The 24036-nt window shown below is 36.0% G+C and overlaps 1 protein-coding gene across 1 annotated transcript in view; it reads right to left on the bottom strand.

Annotated features, from left to right (window-relative positions):
• ADAM18 (ADAM metallopeptidase domain 18) overlaps positions 1-21485 on the bottom strand; it is a 144794-nt gene extending 123309 nt beyond the window's left edge. Inside the window, exons 1-4 of the mRNA XM_045459772.1 lie at positions 21394-21485; positions 20404-20480; positions 8638-8693; positions 5835-5913 (exon numbers count right to left, since the gene is read on the bottom strand). Of these exons, the coding sequence (XP_045315728.1) occupies positions 5835-5913; positions 8638-8693; positions 20404-20480; positions 21394-21448 (267 nt within the window). The 5' untranslated portion in view covers positions 21449-21485. The remainder of the gene's footprint in view (positions 1-5834; positions 5914-8637; positions 8694-20403; positions 20481-21393) is intronic.
• Positions 21486-24036: the final 2551 nt, after the last annotated feature.

Below are 24036 nucleotides of genomic sequence, written 5' to 3'. Positions count from 1 at the left end.
AGTGCAACATTGGATTAGAATCCAGTGATTTATCACTTACGTACATGAATACCCAGTGTTCACAAGTGCTCTTTTTAATACTCATCCATCTAGCCCATCTCCTACCCACCTCTCTCCATCAACCCTCAGTTTGTTCTCTATTGTTAATAGTCTACTATTTATTTCTCTCTCTTCTCTTCCCTCTCCTTCCCATGAGCTCATCTGTTTTGTTTCTTAAATTCCACATATGAATAAAATCATATGGTATTTGTCCTTCTCTGATTGACATATTTTGCTCAGCATAATACATTCTAGCTCCATCCACTTGTTGCAAATGACAAGATTTCATTCTTTTTGATGGTTGAGTAGTACTCCATTATATAGAGAGACCATCTTTTTTTACCCATTAATCAATTGATGGACATTTGGGCTCTTTCCATATCTTGGCTATTGTTCATAATGTTGCTATAGCCATTGGGATGCATGTACCCCTTCGAATCTGTATTTTTATATCCTTTGGGTAAACACCTGATAGTGCAATTGCTAAATCATTGAGTAGTTCTACTTTTAGTTTTTTGAGGAACCACTGTACTGTTCTACAGAGTGGCTACACCAGTTTTCATTTCCACAAACAGTGCAAGAGGGTTTCCCTTTCTCCACAACCTTGTCAACATCTGGGGTATTTTAGCCATTCTGACAGGTGTGAGGTGGCATCTCATTGTGGTTTTGCTTTGTATTTCCCTGACGATGAGTGATGTTGAACATCTTTTCATGTATCTGTTAGCCATCTGGATGTCTTCTTTGGAAAGTGTCTATTCCTGTCTTCTGCCCATTTCTTTACTGGGTTGTTTGATTTTGGGTATTGAGTTTGATAAGTTCTTTATAGATTTTGGATAGTAAGCCTTTATTAGATATATCATTTTTGAATATTTTGAATATCTTTCTCCATTCTGTAGGCTGCCATTTAGTTTTTTTGATTGTTTCCTTTGCTGTGGAGAAGTTTTTTTTTATCTTGATGAAGTCACAATAGTTCATATTTGCTTTTGTTTCCCTTGCCTTTGGTGATGTGACTAGTTAGAAGTTGCTATAGCCAAGGTCAAAGAGGTTGCTGCGGTGGTATTATCTTCTAGGATTTTGATGGTTTCCTGTCTCACATTTAGGTCTTTCATCCATTTTGAATTTATTTTTTGTATGGTGTAAAAAAGTGGTCCAGTTTCTTTCTTTTGCATGTTGCCATCCAGTTTTCCCAACAGCATTTGTTGAAGAGACTGCTTTTTTTCCATTGGATATTCTCTCCTGCTTTGTCAAAGATGAGTTGACCATATAGTTGTGGGTCCATTTCTGAGTTTTTAATTCTGTTCCATTGATCTACATGTCTGTTTTTTTGTGGCAGCACCATACTGTCTGGATGAATATAGCTTTGTAATATAGCTTGATGCCAGAATTGTGATGCCTCCAGTTTGTTTTTCAGAATTGCTTTGGATATTTGGGGCCTTTTCTGTTTCCATACAAATTTTAGGATTGTTGGTTTTAGCTCTGCAAAGAATGCAGATGGTATTTTGATAGGGATTACATTATGTGTAGATTGATTTGGGTAGTATAGGCATTTTAACAACGTTTGTTTTTCCAGTCTATGAGCATGGAATACTTTTCCATTTTTTGTTTGTCCTCTTCAATACGCCCAATACCTTTCATAATTGTTGTATAGTTTTTAGAGTGCAGGACTTTTTACCTCTTTGGTTTATTCCAAGGTATATTATTATTTTTTGTGTAATTGTATATGGGATCAATTCCTTGATTTCTATTTCTGCTGCTTCAATATTGGTGTATGGAAATGCAACACATTACTGCAGGTTGATTTTATATCCTGTGACTTTGCTGAATTAATGTATTAGTTCTAACAATTTTTTTGAAATCTTTCAGGTTTTCTACATAGAATATGATGTCATCTACAATTAGTAAAAGTTTGACTTCTTCCTTGCCAATTTGGATGACTTTTATTTATTTTTGTTGTCTGAGTGCTGAGGCAAAGAATTCCAGTAGTATCTTAAATAACAGTGGTGAGACTGGACATCCCTGTCTTGATCCTGACTGTAGAAGAAAAGATCCCTGTTTTTCCTCATTCAAGGTGATATTAGCTGTGGGTCTTTTGCATATGGCCTTTATGATGTTGAGGAGTGCTCCACCCATACCTCCGTTGTTGAGGGGTTTTATCTACAATGGATGCTGTATTTTGTCAAATGCTTTTTCTGCATCTATTGAGAGGATCATATCGTTCTTATCCTTTCTTTTATTAACGTGATGTATCCCATTGATTGATTTGCAAACCTGTACCATCTCTGCAGCCTAGGAATAAGCCCTACGTGATCATGGTGAATAATTCTTTTAAATTACTGTTAGATTTGATCTGCTAGTATCTTGTTGAAAAGTTTTTCATCCAGGTTCACCAGGGATATTGGCTTATAATTCTCCTTTTTAGTGGGGTCTTTGTTTGATTTTGGAATCAAGGTAATGCTGACCTCGTAGAATAAGTTTGGAAGTTTTCCTTCCATTTCTATTTATTTTGGAACTTGTTCAGAAGAATAGGTATTAACTCTCCTTTAAATGTCTGTTCAAATTCTTCTAGGAAGCTGTCTGGTCCAGGACTCTTGTTTGTTGTGAGATTTTTGATAATTGATTCAGTTTCTTTGCAGGTTATATGTTCAAATTTTCTATTTCTTCCTGTTTCAGTTCTGGTATTTTGTGAGTTTCTAGGAATTTGTCCATTTCTTCCAGATTTCCCAGTTTGTTGACATACAATTTTTCACAGTATTCTCTTATAATTGTATTTCTGTGGTGTTGCTTGTAATCACTCCTCTTTATTCATAATTTTATCTATTTGGGTCCTTCTCTTTTATTTTTGATAAGGCTGGCTAGGGGGTTATCAATCTTGCTTATTCTTTAAAAAAAGAAAACAGCTCCTAGTTTTATTGTTCCCCGGGTATTTTGTTCATTTGTTTCTATACCATTTGTTTCTGCTTTATTATTTCCCTTCTTCTGCTGGCTTTAGGCTTTATTTGCTGCTCCTTTTCTAGCTCCTTCAGGTATAAGATTAGGTTGTGTATTTGGGACCTTTCTTGCTTCTTGGGACAGGTCTGAATTGCAATATACTTTCTTCTCATGACTGCTTTGCTTACCCCAAAGGTTTTGGACTGCTGTGTTTTCATTTTCATGACTTCCATGTATTTTTTAATTTCCTCTTTAATCTTCTAGTTAACCCATTCACTATTTAATAGGATATTCTTTGACTTCTGTGTATATGAGGGCTTTCCAAATTTTTTCTTCTGGTTGACTTCAAGTTTTATAGTGTTTTGTTCTAAAAATATTCATGGTATTATCTTGATCATTTTGTACTTATTGACAGCTGATTTGTGACCCAGTATGTGATCTATTCTGGAGAATGTTCCATGTGCACTTGAAATGAATGTGTATTCTGCTGTCTAGGATGAAATGTTCTCAATATTTCTGTTAAGTCTATCTGGTGCTGTGTGTTTTCCAAAGCCAATGTTTCCTTGTTGATACGCTTATATTATCTGCCCATTACTGTGAGTGGTTGTCAAAGCCCCCTACTATTATTTTATTATTATGAAAGAGTTTCTTTATGTTTGTTATAATTGATTTCTATATTTGGGATCTCTCAAGGTGGGGGCATAAATATTTATAATTGTTAGATCTTCTTGATGGACAGATCCCTTAATTATGATATAATGTCCTGCTTCATCTCTTCTTACAGTGTTTGTTTTAAAGTCTATTTTGTCTGATATAAGTATGGCTACTCCAGCTCCTTTTTGATGACCATTAACATGATAGATGGTTCTCTATCCACTTACTTTCAATCTGGAGGTGTCTTTAGGTCTAAAATGAGTCTCTTATAAACAGCATATAGAGATGGGTCTTGTTTCTTATCCATTCTGATACCCTATGTTTTTTAATTGGAGTGTTTAGTCCAGTGGCATTTAGAGGAAGTATAGAAAGATATGAATTTAGTGCCATTGTGTTGCCTGTAGGGTTGATGTTTCTGGTGATGTTCTCTTGTCCTTTCTCGTCTTTGTTACTTTTGGTCTTTTTTTGTTTTGTTTTGTCTTTTCTCCACTCAAACAGTCCCCATTAAAATTTCTTGCAGGGCTGGGTTAGTGGTCACAAAGTTTCTTAATTTTTGTTTGTCTGAGAAATTTCTATTCTGAATGACCCCCTTGCTGGATAAAGAATTCTTGGCTGCATTTTTTTCCCACTTAGCACATCGAAAATATCCTGCCACTCCCTTCTGGCCTGCCAAGTTTCTGTTGATAAATCTGCTGTAAACCTGGTCTTCCCTTGTAGTTTAAGAACTTTTTTTCTCTTGCTGCTTTCAGGATTCTTTACTTGTCTGAGTATTTTGTGAATTTGACTATGATATGCCTTGCTGATGATCAGCTCCTGTTGAATTTTTTTCAATTTTTTTAACATTTATTCATTTTTGACAGAGAGAGACAGAGCATGAGCAGGGGAGGGGCAGAGACAGAGGGAGATGCAGAATCCAAAGCAGGCTCCAGGCTCCAAGCTGTCAGCACAGAGCCTGATGCAGGGCTTGAACCCACAGACCATGAGATCATGACCTGAGCCAAAGTCGGACACTTAACTAACTGAGCCACCCAGGTGCCCCAGCTTCTGTTGAATTTAATGTGAGTTTTCTATTCTTGGATTTTGATGTCTATGTCCTTCCCCAGATAAGGGAAGTTTTCAGCTATAATTCTTACATAAACAAACCTTCTGCGCCTTTTTCTCTCTCTTCATCTTCTGGAACTTCTATGATACAAAATGTCCTTCCTCTTTAAAAGGTTGCTGAGTTCTCTAATTGCTGTATCATGATACTTGGCCTTTGCATTCTTTTTTTTTTTTTCAGCTTCATTATTTTCCATAATTTTATCTTCTATATCGCTGATTCACTACTCTGCTTCATCCACCTTCACAATCATGGCATCCATTGAGATTGTATGTAGGTTATAGATTTTTTAATTTCAGCCTGACTAGATTCTAGTTCTTTTATCTCTTCAGAAAAGGATTCTCTGGTATCTTCTATGCTTTTTCAACCACAGCTAATATTATTATAATCGTGGTTTTATTTATATATGTAAGTTTATTTATTTATTCTGAGAGAGAGAGAGAGAGAGAGAGAGAATTCATGAGGGACAGAGAGAGGGGGAGAGAGAGAGAGAATCCCTAGCAGGCTCTGCACTGAGAGTGGAGAGCCCAATGTTGGCCTTGAACTCACAAACGGTGAGATCATGACCTGAACTGAAACCACGAGTCAGATGCTTAACCAACTGAGCCATGCAGGCACCCCATAATTGTGGTTTTATATTCTAGTTCAGACATCTTACTTATATCTGTGTTGATTAAATCCCTGGCCATGAGTTCTGTTCTTTCTTTTAGGGTGAGTTTCTCCATCTTGTCATTTTGTCCAGAAAAGAAAAGAGCAAAGACAAGGAAAAAAAAGAAAGAAAAAAAAAAACATACAAACAAACAGAACAAACACAAAAAGCAGGAAACAAAAAACTAGATCCTGGGTGTGTTTTGGTCTGCTGTGTTCAGAATGATTTGATAACTATTTAGCTGTGTTCAAGGGATGAGACAAGCTTAGTGGTCCTCCACCATCTTAGCTCCATTCCTCTCACTTACTATTTTTATGTACAACAATCAACCACATAACAGGTCAATTATATGGAATAAAATATTTGTATTAAATTGTCCTCATGGAACAAACATATCCCAATGATAATGGTATGGCCACTTCAATAAACATATGATAATAAATATCTAAGCCATCTTAAGCTTACCTTAAAATATGATGACTCTGAATGCAAAAATCCAGTTTCATTATATGTATAAACCAAAAAGTTCTGGGATAAGAATGAGCTAAGAAAAACAAAAATAAAAAATGGTCAGTCATGAACTTAATAGGAATATAAACATTACTATAATAAAGATAAATGTGAAATATACTGGACTCATATAATAATATGCTTTAATTAGAGTAATTTTAGTGTGGCATAACAGTTTAAATTGACAGAGCTAGCATATCAGAAAGTTCAGCTTTTCTTAACACTGGAACAGACTGAAATCCTCTGTATCAGTGTGTGCCTGTGTATATCGTCATCCAACATATATTTACTGAGTACCTACTGACAGATCTTCTTCTAGGCATTAGGATACAGCAGTAAACAAAAGACAAAACCACTGGTTTTCATGACAGTAAAGGACACACACTGCTAGCATGTTAGATGTTAAGCATGTTATTAAATAAGGCCTGGGTGAAGGAAGTTGGTTGCAAAGTGTAGATAGGTTGCAAAGTGTAGATAGCATAGAAAAGCTCACTGCATAGAAAAGCTCACTGAATAGATTGAGTAGAGACCTAAAAACAGGCCACATGGATTTGCATAGATATGTTACTCCAGACAGAGTTAGGAGAAAATCCAAAGATCATGAGGCCAAAATATGCATTCTATATATAAAGAACAGCTAGGGGAAGATGTGACTGGAATGAAATGCTGATTGAAGACGAGAGACAGTAGTAAGAGATGGTGTCACAGAGATGAGAAGATTTTGAACAAATAAATGATATGATCAGATTGATACTTCTTATTTAAGTAATCTCTACACCCTATGTGGGGCTCAAACTCATAAGATCAAGAGTCACATGCTCTTCTTACTGAGCCAGTCAGGGACCCTTCAGACCAACATTTTAATAGAGTCAGATTGATTGCTTGTTGAGAATTATCTGTAGGGCAAGTAAGTAGAAGCAGAGAAAGCACTTAGGCTCTTACAATCATCCAGACAAGATATGATTGTGACTTGAACTAAGACAGTTAGCAGTGGTGGAGGTTCAATTATGGGTATATTTTGAAGACTGAACACTTGGAATTTAATAATCCACTGGGATTAATAATCCATTGTGAGGGAAAACAGAAGAAAAAAAAGATATCAAGGATGGCTCCAAGATTTTGTTTTGAGAAACTAGAAGAATAGAATTGCCATTTGCTTAGATGACTGTAGGAAGGATAAATTTTGAGGGAGGATCGGATGTACATTTTGGATATGTTAAGTATGAGAATTCTAGCAAACACTTGATAATCAAATAAGTAGTCAGATAAATGAATATGATGCCATTGGAGAGGAATAAAGTAGGGATATAACTTGGAGGTAATCAATATTAAAGCTACAAGAAAGGATGAAATAATAAGGTCATTGAATGTAGCTAGGGAAAAACAAGATTCAAGAAAAGTACCATGGAGTACTCTAAGATTGGAAAGATGAAGAAGAATATAAAAAACAAACAAGTTGAAACAAATAACCAAACAAAACTGAGAGAGTAAACACAATGGTAAAAGTTAAACCAGGAGTCCACAGTGTTCTGGCCAAATAAAGAAATGAAGCCAAATGAAGGAAGTATTTTCTGAGGATATTCTGATAAGCTACACAAGATGCTGCCATTTGGTAAAGAAAAATGAAAACTAAAACATAACTGGCATTCAGCAACATAAAAATCATTGATGGTCTTATCAAAAAATATTTCGGTGGAGTTGTACAGACATTAAAAACCAACATGAGTTTAATGGTCATGAATTAGATGGGAACAGTCATAAATTAAGTGAGTAGTTTTCTTTATCCTTGTTCAACTACAGAGATGCAGGCAGACAAAATGCAGTTGTTACAAATATATATTTTCAAAGATGCAGGCAAAGAAAAGGCTGTTTGATTCCACTTGCATGAAATGCTGAGAAAATGCAAATTAGGAGACACAAAATAGATTGATAGTTGCCTGTAGTTGTGGGTGAGCACAGGGATTAAATATGAAACAGCGTGAGGATCTTATGTAGGATATGAAACATTCTACAACTGATTTATGGTTGACGGTTGCAGTGCTGCATACAGTGTAAAGTTATTGCATTATACACTTGAGTGAGTTTTATGATACATGAATGTACTCAATAGACTTGTTAAAAATAAATACATATATAATTAATACATTCATAAAATGTATGCCATTAATTGACTTTTCCACCAATAAACCACTTGATGTGTAACCATGTTTGACTTCACATCAGACATATTTATTTCATACATAAAGTACAGTTCTTGGGTTCAATGGCTTTATACTCAATTGAAGATCTAGAAATAAGTAGCTTATTTTTTAATTTGAAAATAATAAGCTAGAAAATTAAAATATAACATTCTATTATACATCATTCTACTCTTCTATTATCCAAGACACAATTAATCTTGATTGAAAAATAGAAAGACAGTCTACATTATATTGCATTCTTTAATTTAAACAGCGTACAAAAATATTTAAAATTAGGGGCACCTGGGTGGCTTAGTCGGTTAAGCGCCCGACTTTGGCCCAGGTCATGATCTCACAGTTTGTGGGTTCAAGCCCTGTGTCAGGCTCTGTGATGATAGCTCAGAGCCTGGAGTCTGCTTTGGATTCTGTGTCTCCCTCTGTCTCTCTCTGCCCTTCCCCTGCTCATGCTCTCTCTCTCTCTCTCTCTGTCTCTCTCCCAAAAATAAATAAAAACATTAAAAAAATTAAAAAATATATTCAAAATTAAAATCTAAGCTTTAATGGAAAATACATCTTACTGTTTTCTGAGATGCAGAGTGTATGGTTTTTCATCAATTGTAATGACATAAATCACCTAAAATAAAGCAAATAAATAAAGATGATTTAGTAAATCAGAAATATATAAACTGAAACACTATTTTTGTCTCATGTAAATGAAACAATTCATTTGGGGAAATGGGTTCAAGATAACAATATCAGAAGATCATGAACTCCTTCCTCCCATGGTTACAACCAATATACAACTACATATGGAGTAATTTATTCTGAAAAAGACTGGAAAACGGGATGCACAGAGACTCTATAGCAAAAGACAAAAAAGACAGCATTGAGATGGATAAGAGAGGGAGAGACACCACGTTGCCAAAAAAGAAAAGAAAACAAAACAAAACAAAACCTACTCAAGCAGGGTGAAACATAATCGGGATGGGAAACAAAAATACCAAGGAATCAGAGGTTTGTGCTATACAACAGATAGCTAAATTGTTAGACCCTACATAAGAGAGATGAGCCCCCTAAATGCTGAGGTTTGAAAAACAATAGATATTACATCCAAGAAAACTATAGAACTGTAGAGCATGGAGAACCCACTCTTTTTTTTTTTTTTAATTTTTTTTTTCAACGTTTATTTATTTTTGGGACAGAGAGAGACAGAGCATGAACAGGGGAGGGGCAGGAGAGAAAGGGAGACACAGAATCGGAAACAGGCTCCAGGCTCTGAGCCATTAGCCCAGAGCCTGACGCGGGGCTCGAACCCACGGACCGTGAGATCATGACCTGGCTGAAGCCGGACGCTTAACCGACTGCGCCACCCAGGCGCCCCAAGAACCCACTCTTAAAAAGATCACATGCAGAATCACTAAACCTGGGACCCAGAGCAAAAAATGCTAATTTGAAAAGCACCTGGACCATATGTGAAAAGACCAATTTACTAAACTTAAAGCACTTGCCAGAGAAGCAGTAAACTGTTGGAACTTTCTCTGGGGACAGAGAAACTGGTGGGTGCCACATCTGCAACATCATCCTACTTTGCTAATGTCAGTGCTGGTGGGCACCATTTTGGAATATCTCTCTAACCTGCTACAGTCTTTGGGCACACCCAACTAAGAGCCATGTGCACACTATGGCATCACAGCCATACTGTACAGCCATGCCAGGCACCAGCCCAACTCACCTTTGGACCTCAGTGCCACTGTATGATGTACCTGTGCTGGATACCAGCTCTGAGCACCCATGCACTGCAGATAGGCATGCAGAGCATATACCTTGAGTATGATATCCCTTGAGCATGTTACTCTAGTGGTCAGAGGGAACTGTGCTTTCAGGGTTCTTGTTACTACTACAAAAAGCTGTTCCTTCAATATTAGGAGAGGTAGCTGATTTGTCTAATACACAGGAACAAACACAGAAAGTAAGGAAAAATGAAGAGACAGGCAAATATGTTCTAAATGAAAGAAAAAAAAAACATAAGACTTCAATGAAATGGAGATGAGCAATCAACCTGATAAAGAGTTAAAAGTAATGGTCATATAGATGTTCACCAAACTTGGAAGAAGAGTAGATGAACACAGTGAGATCCTCAACAAAGAGACAGGAAATAAAAGAGACAGGAAATATAAGAAGGTTCTAAACAGAAGTCAAAGAGCTAAATAAGGACATAACTAAACTGAAAACTACACTAGAGGAGTTCAACAGCACACAGAACGAGGCCAAAGACTGGATCACTGAGCTGGAAAACAAAGCAGCAGAACTCACCCAGAGAGACCAGGAAAAAAAAAGAGCTAAAAAATGAAGATAACTAAGAGTCCTTAAGTACAACATCAAGTGGAATAATACTTAAACTATAGTGATCTCAGAAGGAGCAAAGAGAGAACGGGCCAAAAACTTAATTGAAGAAATAATGACAGAAATTTCCCTAATCTGAGGAAGGAAACAGACAGGTTCAGGAAGGCTAAGCAGTCCCAAATAAAATAAACCCAAACAGATCCACACCAAGATATAATACAGTTAAAATGGTTAAGTTTAAAAATAAAGAGAGACTCTTAAAAGCAGCAAAAGAAGTACAATGTACTATATGCAAGGAAATCTTGTAAATCTAATCTCATAAATCAGCAGATTTTTCAGCAGAAATAATGCAAGCCAGAAGACAGTAAAATGACATATTCAAAGTGCTGAGTGGAAGAATTTTCAACCAACAATTCTCTACCTGGCAAGGCTATTACTCAGAACTGAATAAAGAGATTAAGTTTTCAAGTTAAGCAAAACCTAAAGCAGTTCATCACCAGTAAAATGGCCTGAAAAGAAATGTTTAAAGGACTTCTCTAAACTGAAAAGAAATGACAACTAATAACAGGTAAACATATGAAAGTAACAAAGCTCTTTGGAAAAGGTAAATGCATAGTAAAGATAGTGGATCAATCACTTATAAAGCAAGTATGAAGGTTAAAAGAAAAATATGGTAAAACTAGCTAAAACCATAATAATTAGTTAGAGCGTACCTAACATAAAAGATACAAATGTGCCATAAAAATATAAAACACAACAGGAGGAGAAAAATGGAAAGTTTTGGAATGTGTTCGAATTTAATTTGCTGTCACCTCAACTTATATAACATAGGAAATTATATGTAAACCTCACAACAATCACACATACATACAAAAAGTAAATACACAAAAGAAAATGAGACAGAAATATAAACATAACACTAACAAAAGACATCAAACCACTAGGGAAGAGAGAAATAGAAGAAGAAAGGAACATCCAGAAAACCTTTAGCAAAATGGCAATAACTACATGTCTATCAATAATGACTTTAAATGTAAATGGACCCTAAAATCAAAAGACATAAAATGGTTGAATGGATAAAAAAAAACAAGACTCATCTGTGTTCTACACACATAAGACTAATTTCAGAAGAAAGGACAAACACAAGCTGAAAGAGAAGGGATGGAGAAAGATATTCCATGGAATGGAAACAAATAAGCTGGCATACCTATATTCATAGCCAACAAAATAGACTCTAAAACAAGGACTGTAATAATAAAGACTTTATGTAATGATAAAGGGGTCAATTTAACAAGAAGATATAACATTTATAAATATATACACACCCAACATAGAAGCACCAGGACACGTAAAGAAATATTAACATATTTAAGCCGAGAAATTAAAAGCTATATAGTAATAGCAGGGAATTTAACTCCCACTTATCTCAGTGGATAGATCAACTAGATAGAAAATCAATAAGGAAACATCGGTCTTAAAAAACATTAAACCAAACAGACAATAGTGCTACACAGAATATTCTATCCAAAAGCATATCCAGGACATATCACATGTTAGACTACAAAACAAGACATCATCAAAATACCTAAATCATATCAAGGATCTCTTCCAAATGAGATGGTATAAAAGTCAATTAGAAGAAGAAAACTGGAAAAAACTATAAATATGTGGAGATTAAACAACATGCTAGTAAACATTCAATGGGTCAAACAAATAAATCAAAGAGATGGGTGGCTCAGTCAGTTAAGCATCTCTTGTTTTGGCTCAGGTCATGATCTCACAGTTCGTGGGTTCAAGCCTGGCATTGGCCTATGCATCGACATCATAGAGTCTACTTGGGATTCTCTCTCTGTCCCTACCTCACTCGTGCACACACACTCTGTCTTTCAAAAATAAATAAGCAACATTTTTAAAGAAAGAAATCAAAGAAAAAATACCTAGACATGAATGAAAGCAGAAATACAACATATCAAAATCCTTGAGATGCAGCAAAAGTGGTTCTAAAAGGAAAGATCACAGCAATACAGTCCTACTATATAAGTCTAAGTCTATATCTGAAGGAGTTAGAAAACAAACAAACAAAGCCCAATGTCAGTAGAAGAAAGAAAATAATAAAGATCAGAGGAGGAATAAATAAAAAGGGACAAAAAATGGAAGAGATCAATGCAACTAAGAGCTGGTTCTTTGAAAAAAATAAAACAAAATGGACAAACCTTTAGCTAGACTAACCAAAAAAAAAAAAAAAAATTACAACCAAAACCAAACCAAAACAAACAAAAAACAACAACAAAAAAGAAGACACTAATAAAATCAGAAATCAAAGAGAAGTTAAAACTGACAGCATAGAAATCTAAAAGATCATAAGAGACTATTATGAACAATTACACACCAACAAATTGGACAACCTAGAAGTGTATAAATTCTTTGAAACATACAATTTTCTAAAACTGAATCATGAAGTAACAGACAATCTGATTACTAGTATGAAGACTGAATCTGTAATCAAAAATCTCCCAACAAACAAAAGTCCAGGATCATATGGGTCACTGTGAATACATTCAAAACAAGAAAAAAAAAAAAAAGATTTTGCATGTATTCTTCTTAAAATCTTCCAAAAGCTTAAATAGCAGGAAACACTTCCAAATACATTTTGTGAGGCCAGCATTACTGTGATAGCAAAACCAAGAAGGACACCATGAAAAAGAAAATTATAAGCCATTATTTTTGATCAACATAGATGCAAAAATCCTCAAAAAATATTAGGAAGCCAAATTCAACAATACATTAAAATGATCAAACACCAAAATAAAGTGGGATTTATTCCAGGGTTGCAAGAATGTTTCAACATTTGCAATCAAAGTGATATACCATATTAACAAAATGAAGGATGAAAATCATATGATCATCTCCATAGATGCCTAAAAAGCATTGAATAAAATTCAACTCCAATTATGATAAAAACTGTCAGAAAAGTGCTGATAGGAGAAATGTATCTCAGCATAATAAAGGCCATATATGACTAACCTATAACTAACACCTTACTCAATGAGGAAAACCTGAAAACTTTTCCTTGAAGTTCAGGAAGAAGATAAGGATCCCCTTTTATTCTACATAGTACTAGAAGTCTTAGCCACAGCAATTAGTCAACAAAAGGAAATAAGAGGCATCCAAAATGAAAAAGAATAAATAAAAATGTCACTCTTTGCAATTGACATGAGATCATATATACAAAGACGCCACCAAAACAAAAATATTAGAATAAATAAATAAAGTTGCAGAATATAAAATTACTTGTGAAATCTGTTAAATTTCAATATACAAATAATGAACTCCCAGAAAGATAAATTAAAAAAAAACAATATCAAGAAGAATATCTAGAAACAAATTTTACCAAAGAGGTAAAATATCTGTACACAGAGAACTATAATATATTGATAAAAGAAACTGAAGAAGACATAAATGAATGAAAAGATGTTCTGTGCTTATGAATTAGAATAATTAATCTTGGTAAAATGTCCCTACTACCTCTTTTGTTCAGGCCCATGATACCGGCAGGATGGGCAAATGTAGCAGTTTTCATACTGCCAGGAAGCTCACAGCCACCAATGCATCAGAAGTGGCATGATCAAAGTACATGAAGGCCTATCTGGACACAGCCCTGAATGCCAACCCTTTTGGAGGTGCTTCCCATGCAAAGGGAATTGTACTGGAAAAAGTAGGTGTTGAAGCCAAATAGCTAAATTTAGCCATCAGGAAGTGTCTCAGGGTCCAGCTGATCAAGAAAGGCTAAAAAATCACAGCCTTTTTACCCAATGATTGTTGTTTGAATTTTATTGAGGAAAATGATGAAGTTCTGGTTGTTAGATTTGGTTGCAAAGGTCATGCTGTTAGTGACATTCCTGGAGTTTGCTTTAAGGCTGTCAAAGTAGCCAGCATCGTTCTTTTGGCCTTACACAAAGGCAAGAAGGAAAGACCAAGATTATAAGTTTTGATGGTGAAAACATGATAGTAAAAAATTTTCATGTGCCAAAAAAAAAGTCCCTACTACCCAAAGCTATCTATAGATTCAATGCAATCCTTATCAAAATTGTAACATCATTTTTACAGAACAAGAACATATGACTCTAAAATTTGTATGAACCCACAAAAGATCCCTGATAGCCAAAGCAATCTTAAGAAAAAGAACAAAACCAAAGGTATTACTCTCCTTAATTTCAAAATATATTTTAAAGCTATAGCAATCAAAACAATATGGTACTGGCACAAAAACAGACACACAGATCAATGGAAAAGAACGGAGACCCCAGGAATAAATCTATATACATATGGACAATTAATTTATGACAAAGCATCCAAGAACACAATGGAGAAAGGATTGTCCCTTCAGTAAATGATGTTGGGAAGATTGGTTAGCCACATGCAAAAGAATGAAACTAGACCACTCTCTTACACCATACACAAACATTAATTCAAACTGGATTAAAGACTTGAATGTAAGACCTGAAATAATAAAATCCTTTGAAGGAAACAGGCAGTAAGCTCCTTGACATTGGTCTCAGCAATGGTTTTGTGGATCAGACTCCAAAGGCAAGGGGAACAAAAGCAAACATAAACAAATGGGACTATATGAAACTGAAAGCTTTTGCACAGCAAAGAAAACCATCATTAAAATGAAAAGTTGGCCTAATAAATGGGAGAAGATATTTTCAAGTCATGCATCTAATAAGGGGTTAATCTACAAGATATACAAAGAGCTCACACAACTCAGCAACAAAAACAAAATTTGATTAAAAATGGGCAGAGGATCTGAATAGACTATTCGCAAAAAAAGCATATAGATGGCCAACAGGAACATGTAAAGATGTTCAACATCACTATTATCAGGGAAATGCAAATCAAAACCACAATGAGATATTATCTCACACCAATTAGAATGGCCATTATAAAAAAGGCAAGAAATAACTATTGTTGGAGAGGATGTGGAGAAAAGGGAACACTTGTACACTTTTGGTAGAAATGTAAATTAATGCAGCCACTATGGAAAATAGTATAGAGATTCCTCAAAAAATTAAGAATACAACTGCCACATATCCCTCTGTTCCACTGCTGGATATTTATCCAAATAATATAAAAATGCTTATTCAAAAAGATATATGCACCTCTATGTTCACTGCAACATTATTTATAATAGCCAAGAAATGGAAACAGTCTATATGTCCATCAACGGGGGCACCTAGGTGGCTCAGTAAGTTAAGCATCTGACTCTAGATCTCAGGTCAGGTGATTATCTCACAGTTCATGAGTTCAAGCCCCATGCAGGGCTCCATGCTGACAGTGCAAAGCCTGCTTGGGATCCTCTCTCTTTGCCCCACCCCTGCTTGTGCTCTCTCTCTCTCTCTCTCTCTCTCAAAATAAATAAGTAAACTTAAAAATAGATGAATAAAGATGATGTGATATATATGTGAATACACATACACAATGGAATATTACTCAGCCACAAATAGAATGAAACCTTGCCATTTACAACAACATGAATGAACCTTGAAGGTATACTAAGAGGAATAAGTCAGACAGAGAAAGAAAGATAGTATATGATTTCACTTATACGTGGTATAAGAAGAAACCAAATGAAGGAACAAAATTAAAGGAAACAAAACAAAACTCGTAGATAGAGAGAATAGATTGGTGGTTATCAGAGGGTAAAGAAGGTCAGGAGTGGGAAAAATAGGTAAAGGGGATAATTTGTGTGGCGATGGATGGTAGCTAGACTCTTTGTGATGATCAATTTGTAGTGCACAGAGATGTTGAATTATAATATTGGATATCTGAAACCTACATAATGGGATATTCCAATATTATCTCAATTTATAAAAAGATAGGACCCATTTAGAAAATCAATGTATTCTTCAGAATTTATTCTCAATAGTAAGAATTTATTATTCTGGTAAATTTAGGATTAGGGTTGGCTTTTTGAAAAGAAAAAATGAAGACTACCTTCTGAAAAAATATGTAATTTACCATTATTAATACTATACATTAATTGCTTCTATTTAGAAAAAACATAACTTTACAGGTCAAGATGAAAGACATGACTATAGGCTTATATTCTACACCAATTATAATGAAATAACAAATTTACATTATATATATGTATGTATGTAAAACATAAACACACACATGCAGTAGTATGTATTCACCTAGCGCCACTTAGCAATTCTTAACATATAAAACTGAGGAAGAAAGGACCCACGAAACAAGATAGGGAGCGATGCTGTAGCTCCAGGAATAGGAGCTCTTATACAACAGGGACTGAGTTATAACAGTGCTTATCATTTTAAAGTGGTGACATTCAGGAACAAGAGAAGACTTAGTGTATGTTTACAGTCAGTGGACTATCTCCACAAAGGCAGACAGATACCTATTCCAGAAAATGCATAATTTCTTTCCAAAACAAACCAATTTCAGAAAAGATCTCGATTTTATGCTGGCCCAGAGTCTGCAAGCTTGGGAGAGGTCCGTGATGTCTATGACTGGAAACGCCTAGGAGTACAAGAAGCACACATTTCAGAAGACCAGATGACTAATAACCCAGAACTGATGCAAACCTTATGTTTGTAATTCCTATAAAACTACTATAATGTACTATAGCAGACCCAATACATTATCTTAGACCAAATGCAAAACAGAGGCAAAAGAAAGTATGACAGGATCTCAACTAAAATGGCAAGTATACAATACAAAAACAATTTAACTTCTGAGGAATGTCTACATCAAGAAGGAAAGATATCAAATTCAACAGATGAAATAAATGATTCCTAAGAAAAATGTAAAGTAGTAAGACAGGACCTGAAAAATAAGTACATTTAACATCCTTAGAGAAGTCACAGGATGTATCACACCGCTAACCTGCTAACAGACAAATATGGAAATGATCCAATTATAGATCATATAAATGAAAATTTAATTGTTGTTTTTTAAGTAAATTATTATTATAAGAGATCGGATATATCTGAAGCATCAAAGCTTTAAGAAAGTTTCTGAGATTAAATACAAACTAATGTTATAGGTGGAAGATATGCAAGAGTAAGTAAAAGAGAAGCTCTTTCCAAAACTTCCAACATCAGCTAATGGAAATTTATGTAGGCAAATATAATACAGCAAAGAGGCAAGAGTTAAGAATATATTTCAAAACTGCTGAGAAATGGAGATTTAGGTATGCTTATTTCACTTTTTTACTATGGTTCATGTAAGAAGTTAAATACAAAAAAACTAACAAAAAGTAAAGGACCTTGTATAGCCAGTCATCAGAATTCTAAAGAAGAACAAAGTTGAATTAATCACATTGCTCACTTTCAAGATCTTCAATAAAGCTACTATAAATAAGACAGCATACTATTGGCCAAAAGAGAGAGAGAAAGAGCTCATAAATAGACCCATTAAAATATAATCAACTGACTTTTTTAATATGCAAAGGTATTTCAGTGGAGAAATGATAGGAATTTCAATTAATGGTGCTGGGAAAATTGGATGCCCATATCAAAATGTTGAAGCTCAACCCAGATCTCACACCTTACACAAACATTAAAAAAGTATTATAGACCTATTATAAAACTTCTCCAATAAATCATAGGAGGAAACCTAAGTGAACTTAGTGTTGGTAAGTTTTTGGATATGAGAGAAAAATCAAAATCCATTAAAAAATAACAATAAGGTGGATTTGATTTAGTTTAAAATAAACACATTCATAAAACATCAACATCACACACAGCTACTATGAGACAATTATGGATCAAGACAAAAACAAGACAATATCATAACTGTGTTTAAATACGGGCAAAATATAAACATGTTCCAAGCCAGAAAAAAAATGACCAAATATCTCCTTGTTGGGCTACCATGAGAAGCTGTTGCTTCTTAACCAATTACAACTCTAAGATTGTTCTAGCCTTCCCTTCTCCTAGATAAGATTTATTAAGATACACAATCATAGAATCACCTGTACTTCCTGCACTGCATCCAAACCAGAACAAAAGCCTGTTTCTTAAAAACTTCACCAAGCCCCTTAAGGCTAAATTTTAAGGTCTTTCTAACACCTTCTTGCTGAGATGCCTCATGGGTCCCATTGTGTGTATTCTTTCTCACCACAATAACCTTAACTTGTTTTGACTTACACGTATGTTCACAATGGTCTTTGGCAGGAAGGCACTGACAGAAGGAAATAAACCCACTGTAACTGTTCTCGTCATCTGAGGACATTCTTCCCAGTGTTATACCAATAACGGCTTCCACGGTTATTTGGCTTCCACAAATATACTTAGATAAAATTTCGAGGGTTGGACACCTTCTGCATAATTCCTGTAATATCCCCAAATCCACGCCATTGTTTTAGTGGAAAGTGTGGGTGTCATGAAAAACTGAAAGTCCATGAAAAAAGAATCTTTCATATGTCCAATAAAATTTTTTAAAGACTTGGGATAATAAGGTATTAAAGGAAGAAAATAAGAGAGATAAAGGATGTCTACTATAAGAAATCAAAGGAGACCATTAGCATACTCTATCACAGGGAAAAACAGCTTACAGAATTCCATATATAGAATACAAAAAATGTAGACAGATACTGAACACATTAGGTAAAACTATGTCATGTTCCACAATATTGCCATATGCTTTGTGACAGGCAATTTGAAGTAAACAGCTTGAAGTTTAAAGTGACCATGCAGTGACAAACAGAAGTACAAACAGAAGTAAATCAGAAAAAACAAACAAAACATGTTTTATGCAAAGAAGTTTTTCAGAAAAAAGTAGTTTACTTATAATGAAATTGGAGTTATAAATTAAAGATTAGATTCCATGTCCTAAAACTTATAGGTTTGATGCCCTTAACATTTTTAATCTTTTTTTCTAAATACATGTGTGTATGTATTACATATGTATATAATATATATATTATATATATATATTTCCTATTTCAGAAGATTAATGTAAGAATTAAATGAGATTAGTATAAGAAATACAACTACTCTAAAGGAAATTATTTTATTATGATTTTCAAGTACATTTTCGCACACATTTTATTTTTTATTATAATTGTTCAGTAGTAGAACTTAATCGGATAAGTTCCAATTCTATATGTCAAAACACAGTTAATGAATTCTTAATTTTTTAACTTTTATTTCAAAAATTGTTCCTTCAACCTGAAAATTTTTTCCAGGGCTACCTGGAAATATATTATATTTATATTATAATATATAATAAATATAATTAATAATATAATATAATATAATATAATATAATATAATATAATACAATATAATAAAATATATTGACTACAGCATTTTAACAACATGGAAATCTAAACCCCTTTATTGTGACATCCAGTTTAATATGTAAAATATGAAAAATATGCAAATTTGAAATATTTTAGTTAAGAAAATATTCAAGAGTGGATGCCTTCAATTTAACTCTTTTTATATAGCAACTAAGCATTTTCAACTTCTTTTTCCAATTAGTACTTATTTATTGCAATCTTTTTCATTATATGCAGGCAAATATGACATTTTTTTCTTTTTCTTACCTTCTTTCTTTGGCTATTACCTCTACAAAGTCTGATGCTTCTGGGTCAAAATTTTCCTGGAGATCATTTTTTTTTCTTTTTTGTCGCTTTAGTGGCCATTCACAAATTTGTAATAATTGCAGGCTGGACCACTGTTACACATATTTCATACTGATTTTTTTTCTACCTGTATTACTCCTGAGAAGAGTTTACTATTTTTTGGAAGTTGTGTGCAAGTATGTCAGAAGAAATGGAGAGATGACAAGGGCACAGGAGTTAGCAGAAGTGTGGGGAAGGGAGGATCAGCATATACTAACAGACAAAATAACGCAGGGAAATAGTTTCCTTTGCAAGTGGCTACAGATCAGTATGATCCGACTTAATGCAAAGGTAAATAAAAAGAAACTTAAAGTTTTAAATTATAAAACAAATATTCTTGATTGTTCACCTGCTTCTCTGAATCTTCACTCTCATTTGACTTTATCTTCCATGGAACTGTGACATGCAGTAATATTTCTTCAGAATCTGCAGTAGGAAAATGGGTTTTTGTGTTTTGGTTTTTTTTTTTTTTTTTGGTTTTTTTTTTTTGGCAACAATCTTCTCGGTCGAGCATGGAGTTCTTAATCCTGAGTACATGGCGGTCTCAAATTGAAAGTAAACTTCCAGGGGCGCCTGGGTGGCGCAGTCGGTTAAGCGTCCGACTTCAGCCAGGTCACGATCTCGCGGTCCGTGAGTTCGAGCCCCGCGTCGGGCTCTGGGCTGATGGTTCAGAGCCTGGAGCCTGTTTCCGATTCTGTGTCTCCCTCTCTCTCTGCCCCTCCCCCGTTCGTGCTCTGTCTCTCTGTGTCCCAAAAATAAATAAACGTTGAAAAAAAAAAAAAAAAAAAAAGTTTAAAAAAAAAAAAAAAGCCTTTATAAAAAAAAAAAAAAAAAAAAAAAAAAAAAGAAAGTAAACTTCCATAGATGTGCCCACCCTCCTTGGGGTACAACTTTCACTAGATTTCCAGGGGCACACTCAAAATGGCTAAGATTCAAACAAATGAACAAAAAGTAGACATTACAGTTCTACAGGACCATCCTGTTGGTTTCCAGAACAACGTCAGTGCCCATTTCCTTGGGACTCTGGGAAATAAACCGAGGGCAGGACTCACCCCTCTAGAACCTCTCGCCAGGAAGACTGCCTGCATTTCAACTGCTGAGACTCTAGACCCTGATGCGGGGAGTAGATACCTTGGCTAACATCCTCAGTCACCTACCCGGGCCTGGGGGTGGGGAGGGGGGAGAGATGCTGGGGAAGGCACCAGCAGGAGATCAGAAGGGGAAGGCCATAGGAGGCCATGGGAGTACCACAAAGAAAATTGCTCTCCTGACAGAGCCCAGCCCTGCTTCGAGGCAAAAGGAGAAGGAAATCCAGGCTTCCCAGTCTTCCCAATCTTACCCAGGAGGGCGTGCAGTCCTCCAAGCGCACAGAGCAGTGCAAAGAGAAGGAACATGACGGGGTCAAAGCGCTGCAAGCACGACCAAGGCTGAAGGCCGTTGGGCAGCTCTGAGGCTCGCGGGCCGGAGAACGCTGAGGAGTCCAGCATGCTGGCCCGGCCCTGCGGGTGAGGATTGCGCTTGCTTTCAGCTCGCGCTGGCTCACCCTCAGGGCCCTGAGCAGATGAGCGGCTTCCATGGGTCAAAGAAGAGGAAGCACCAGACACAAGCCTATGCCTTTGCACACAACTGATTTGTTCGAGCTAAGTTGTCACTGATCAGACTCTTCATTAGCGACACAGGGGCAACGAGGCGTGATTTGTTTCTCTGGTGAAGTTCTCGGTAATGTTGATTCTCTGGGTCATGGTTTTCTGGCATGTTTTTTTATTTGCTGTGATGGAGGAGAGAGGAAAATAGAGACGTTAACCACTTTTACAAGAAATTTCCTGCTTGAATCGTGCTACTGCGGACTTAATTTAGTATCTTTGCAAATAAGGAAAAATCAAGAATATTGATCTTGATCCTGGATAAGGCAATCAAAAAGCGCTTTTCATCAACAGCGTGCCTATTCATACAGTATTAGATTGTAATCAGCTGAAGAAAGGGAAAGGAAACTTTAACAAGCAACGTAGGTGTTATGTTAACAGTTACTCTGAGCACCAGCAGAAAGCTGTAAAGGTGCTGAGGCAGGAAGGCAAACAGGAAATGTGTCTTGGCTGGACAAGGGCATGCAATTGTCATTAAATATTCTAAGAGAAATCTTAAATCACACATGTCTAAGACCCAACTCAACCTCTACGCATCTCTCACTTTTATCTTCTTATATCCCAGTACACCCTATGCCAAGGATGAATTGTGTCAACAGTTGCAACATTAAACTCCAGTCAGGCTTCAAACTTGGATCTGCTAGGTGGTAGTATACCTGGGATCCTTAGAAATTCTTATTAAAAATAAGGTAGGACAGGGGCGCCTGGGTGGCTCAGTTGGTTAGGCGGCCGACTTTGTTTTTTTTTTTTTTTTTTTTAATTTTTTTTTTTCAACGTTTATTTATTTTTGGGACAGAGAGAGACAGAGTATGAACGGGGGAGGGGCAGAGAGAGAGGGAGACACAGAATCGGAAACAGGCTCCAGGCTCTGAGCCATCAGCCCAGAGCCGGACGCGGGGCTCGAACTCACGGACCGCGAGATTGTGACCTGGCTGAAGTCGGACGCTTAACCGACTGCGCCACCCAGGCGCCCCTAGGCGGCCGACTTTGGCTCAGGTCATGATATCACAGTCCGTGAGTTCCAGCCCCGCATTGGGCTCTGTGCTGACCGCTAGGAGCCTGGAACCTGTTTCGCATTCTGTGTCTCCCTCTCTCTGACCCTCCCCCATTCATGCTCTGTCTCTCTCTGTCTCAAAAATAAATAAACGTTAAAAAAAAATTTAAAAAATAAATAAATAAAATAAAAATGAAGTAAGCCAGTGATCATAATGCCCTAAAATAAGTTAGTGGTATTGAGGATGATGGAAAGTTGTGGTAGAATCATCCTGATATGTATGTTTCTTAACCACACAAATCACCCACTAAAGTGTACAACTGAATGATTTTTAGGATTTTCCATATATTTACAGATGTGTGCAGCCATCACCACGGTCTATTTTAGTTTCATAATTTCAAAAGGAACCCTGTACCCTTTAATTATCACCACCCCTCACCCCAGATCTTCATCCCCCACCTAAACAACCCAGCCATAAGTAACCACTAATCTTTGCCTGTATAGATGTCCCCATTCTGAATATTTCATACAAATAAACAACATATGGGTTTTGTGGCTGGCTTTATATACTTAGCAGAATGGTTTTAAAGGTTCATCCATGTTGTAGGGGTATCAGTGTTTTGTTCCTTTTTATGGCTGAATAATATTCCATTGCATGCACAGATCACTATTCATACAATGTTTCTCCATTCATCAGTTGATGGACATTTGGAAAAGGAATCTCTTAGCCTCTGTAATGAGGTACCCCCAGCCCTGAACCAGGAGCATCCTTGTTTATTGAGGGAGACTCTGTAGGTTATCATTAGATTCCAGCTAGGTTGATGGCTCCCTTATCCATGTACAACGCTTTGAGGTATGCAGAAGTGCACTCATCTTAGTAAGAGGGAGATGGGGAGGGGGACCCTGAAGCAAGAAAATATTACCCAGAAAAGCTCAGCTCCAGCGAAGGAGGAGGAGCAAGTCTGTCTTCCCCAAAGGACAATGATATATCCTAGATCTCAAATTACATGAGGCCACAGAATTCTCACCTGGACACACAACAGTTATCTATGACCAGAAACACAGCTGGAGCAATTCCCTGGAGATGGAATGGATGTTAGTGTCTATCTGGGGGTTCGTTCTGGGGCTGGCCTTACCTGGCAACATTTCCTCTCAATATCCCAAAGCTTGGAAGGGATAGGGCAGGGAATCATGGGCAATTGGGAGAGGTGTGGACTGTGGGTGTCCTCAGTGAACAAGAAATGTTCACATCTGGGGATGTGACAGCTTCTCTGGTTCAAAAGTTGCTTATTTTCCCATAAAGGATCACAACATGTAGAAGAATCAATAGACATAAGCCTGCATG

This window comes from Leopardus geoffroyi, chromosome B1, assembly GCF_018350155.1.
Source record: "Leopardus geoffroyi isolate Oge1 chromosome B1, O.geoffroyi_Oge1_pat1.0, whole genome shotgun sequence".
Lineage (NCBI taxonomy): Eukaryota > Metazoa > Chordata > Mammalia > Carnivora > Felidae > Leopardus > Leopardus geoffroyi.
Note: the sequence above shows the minus strand (reverse complement) of the source record. Positions and strands in the feature narration are given on the sequence as shown.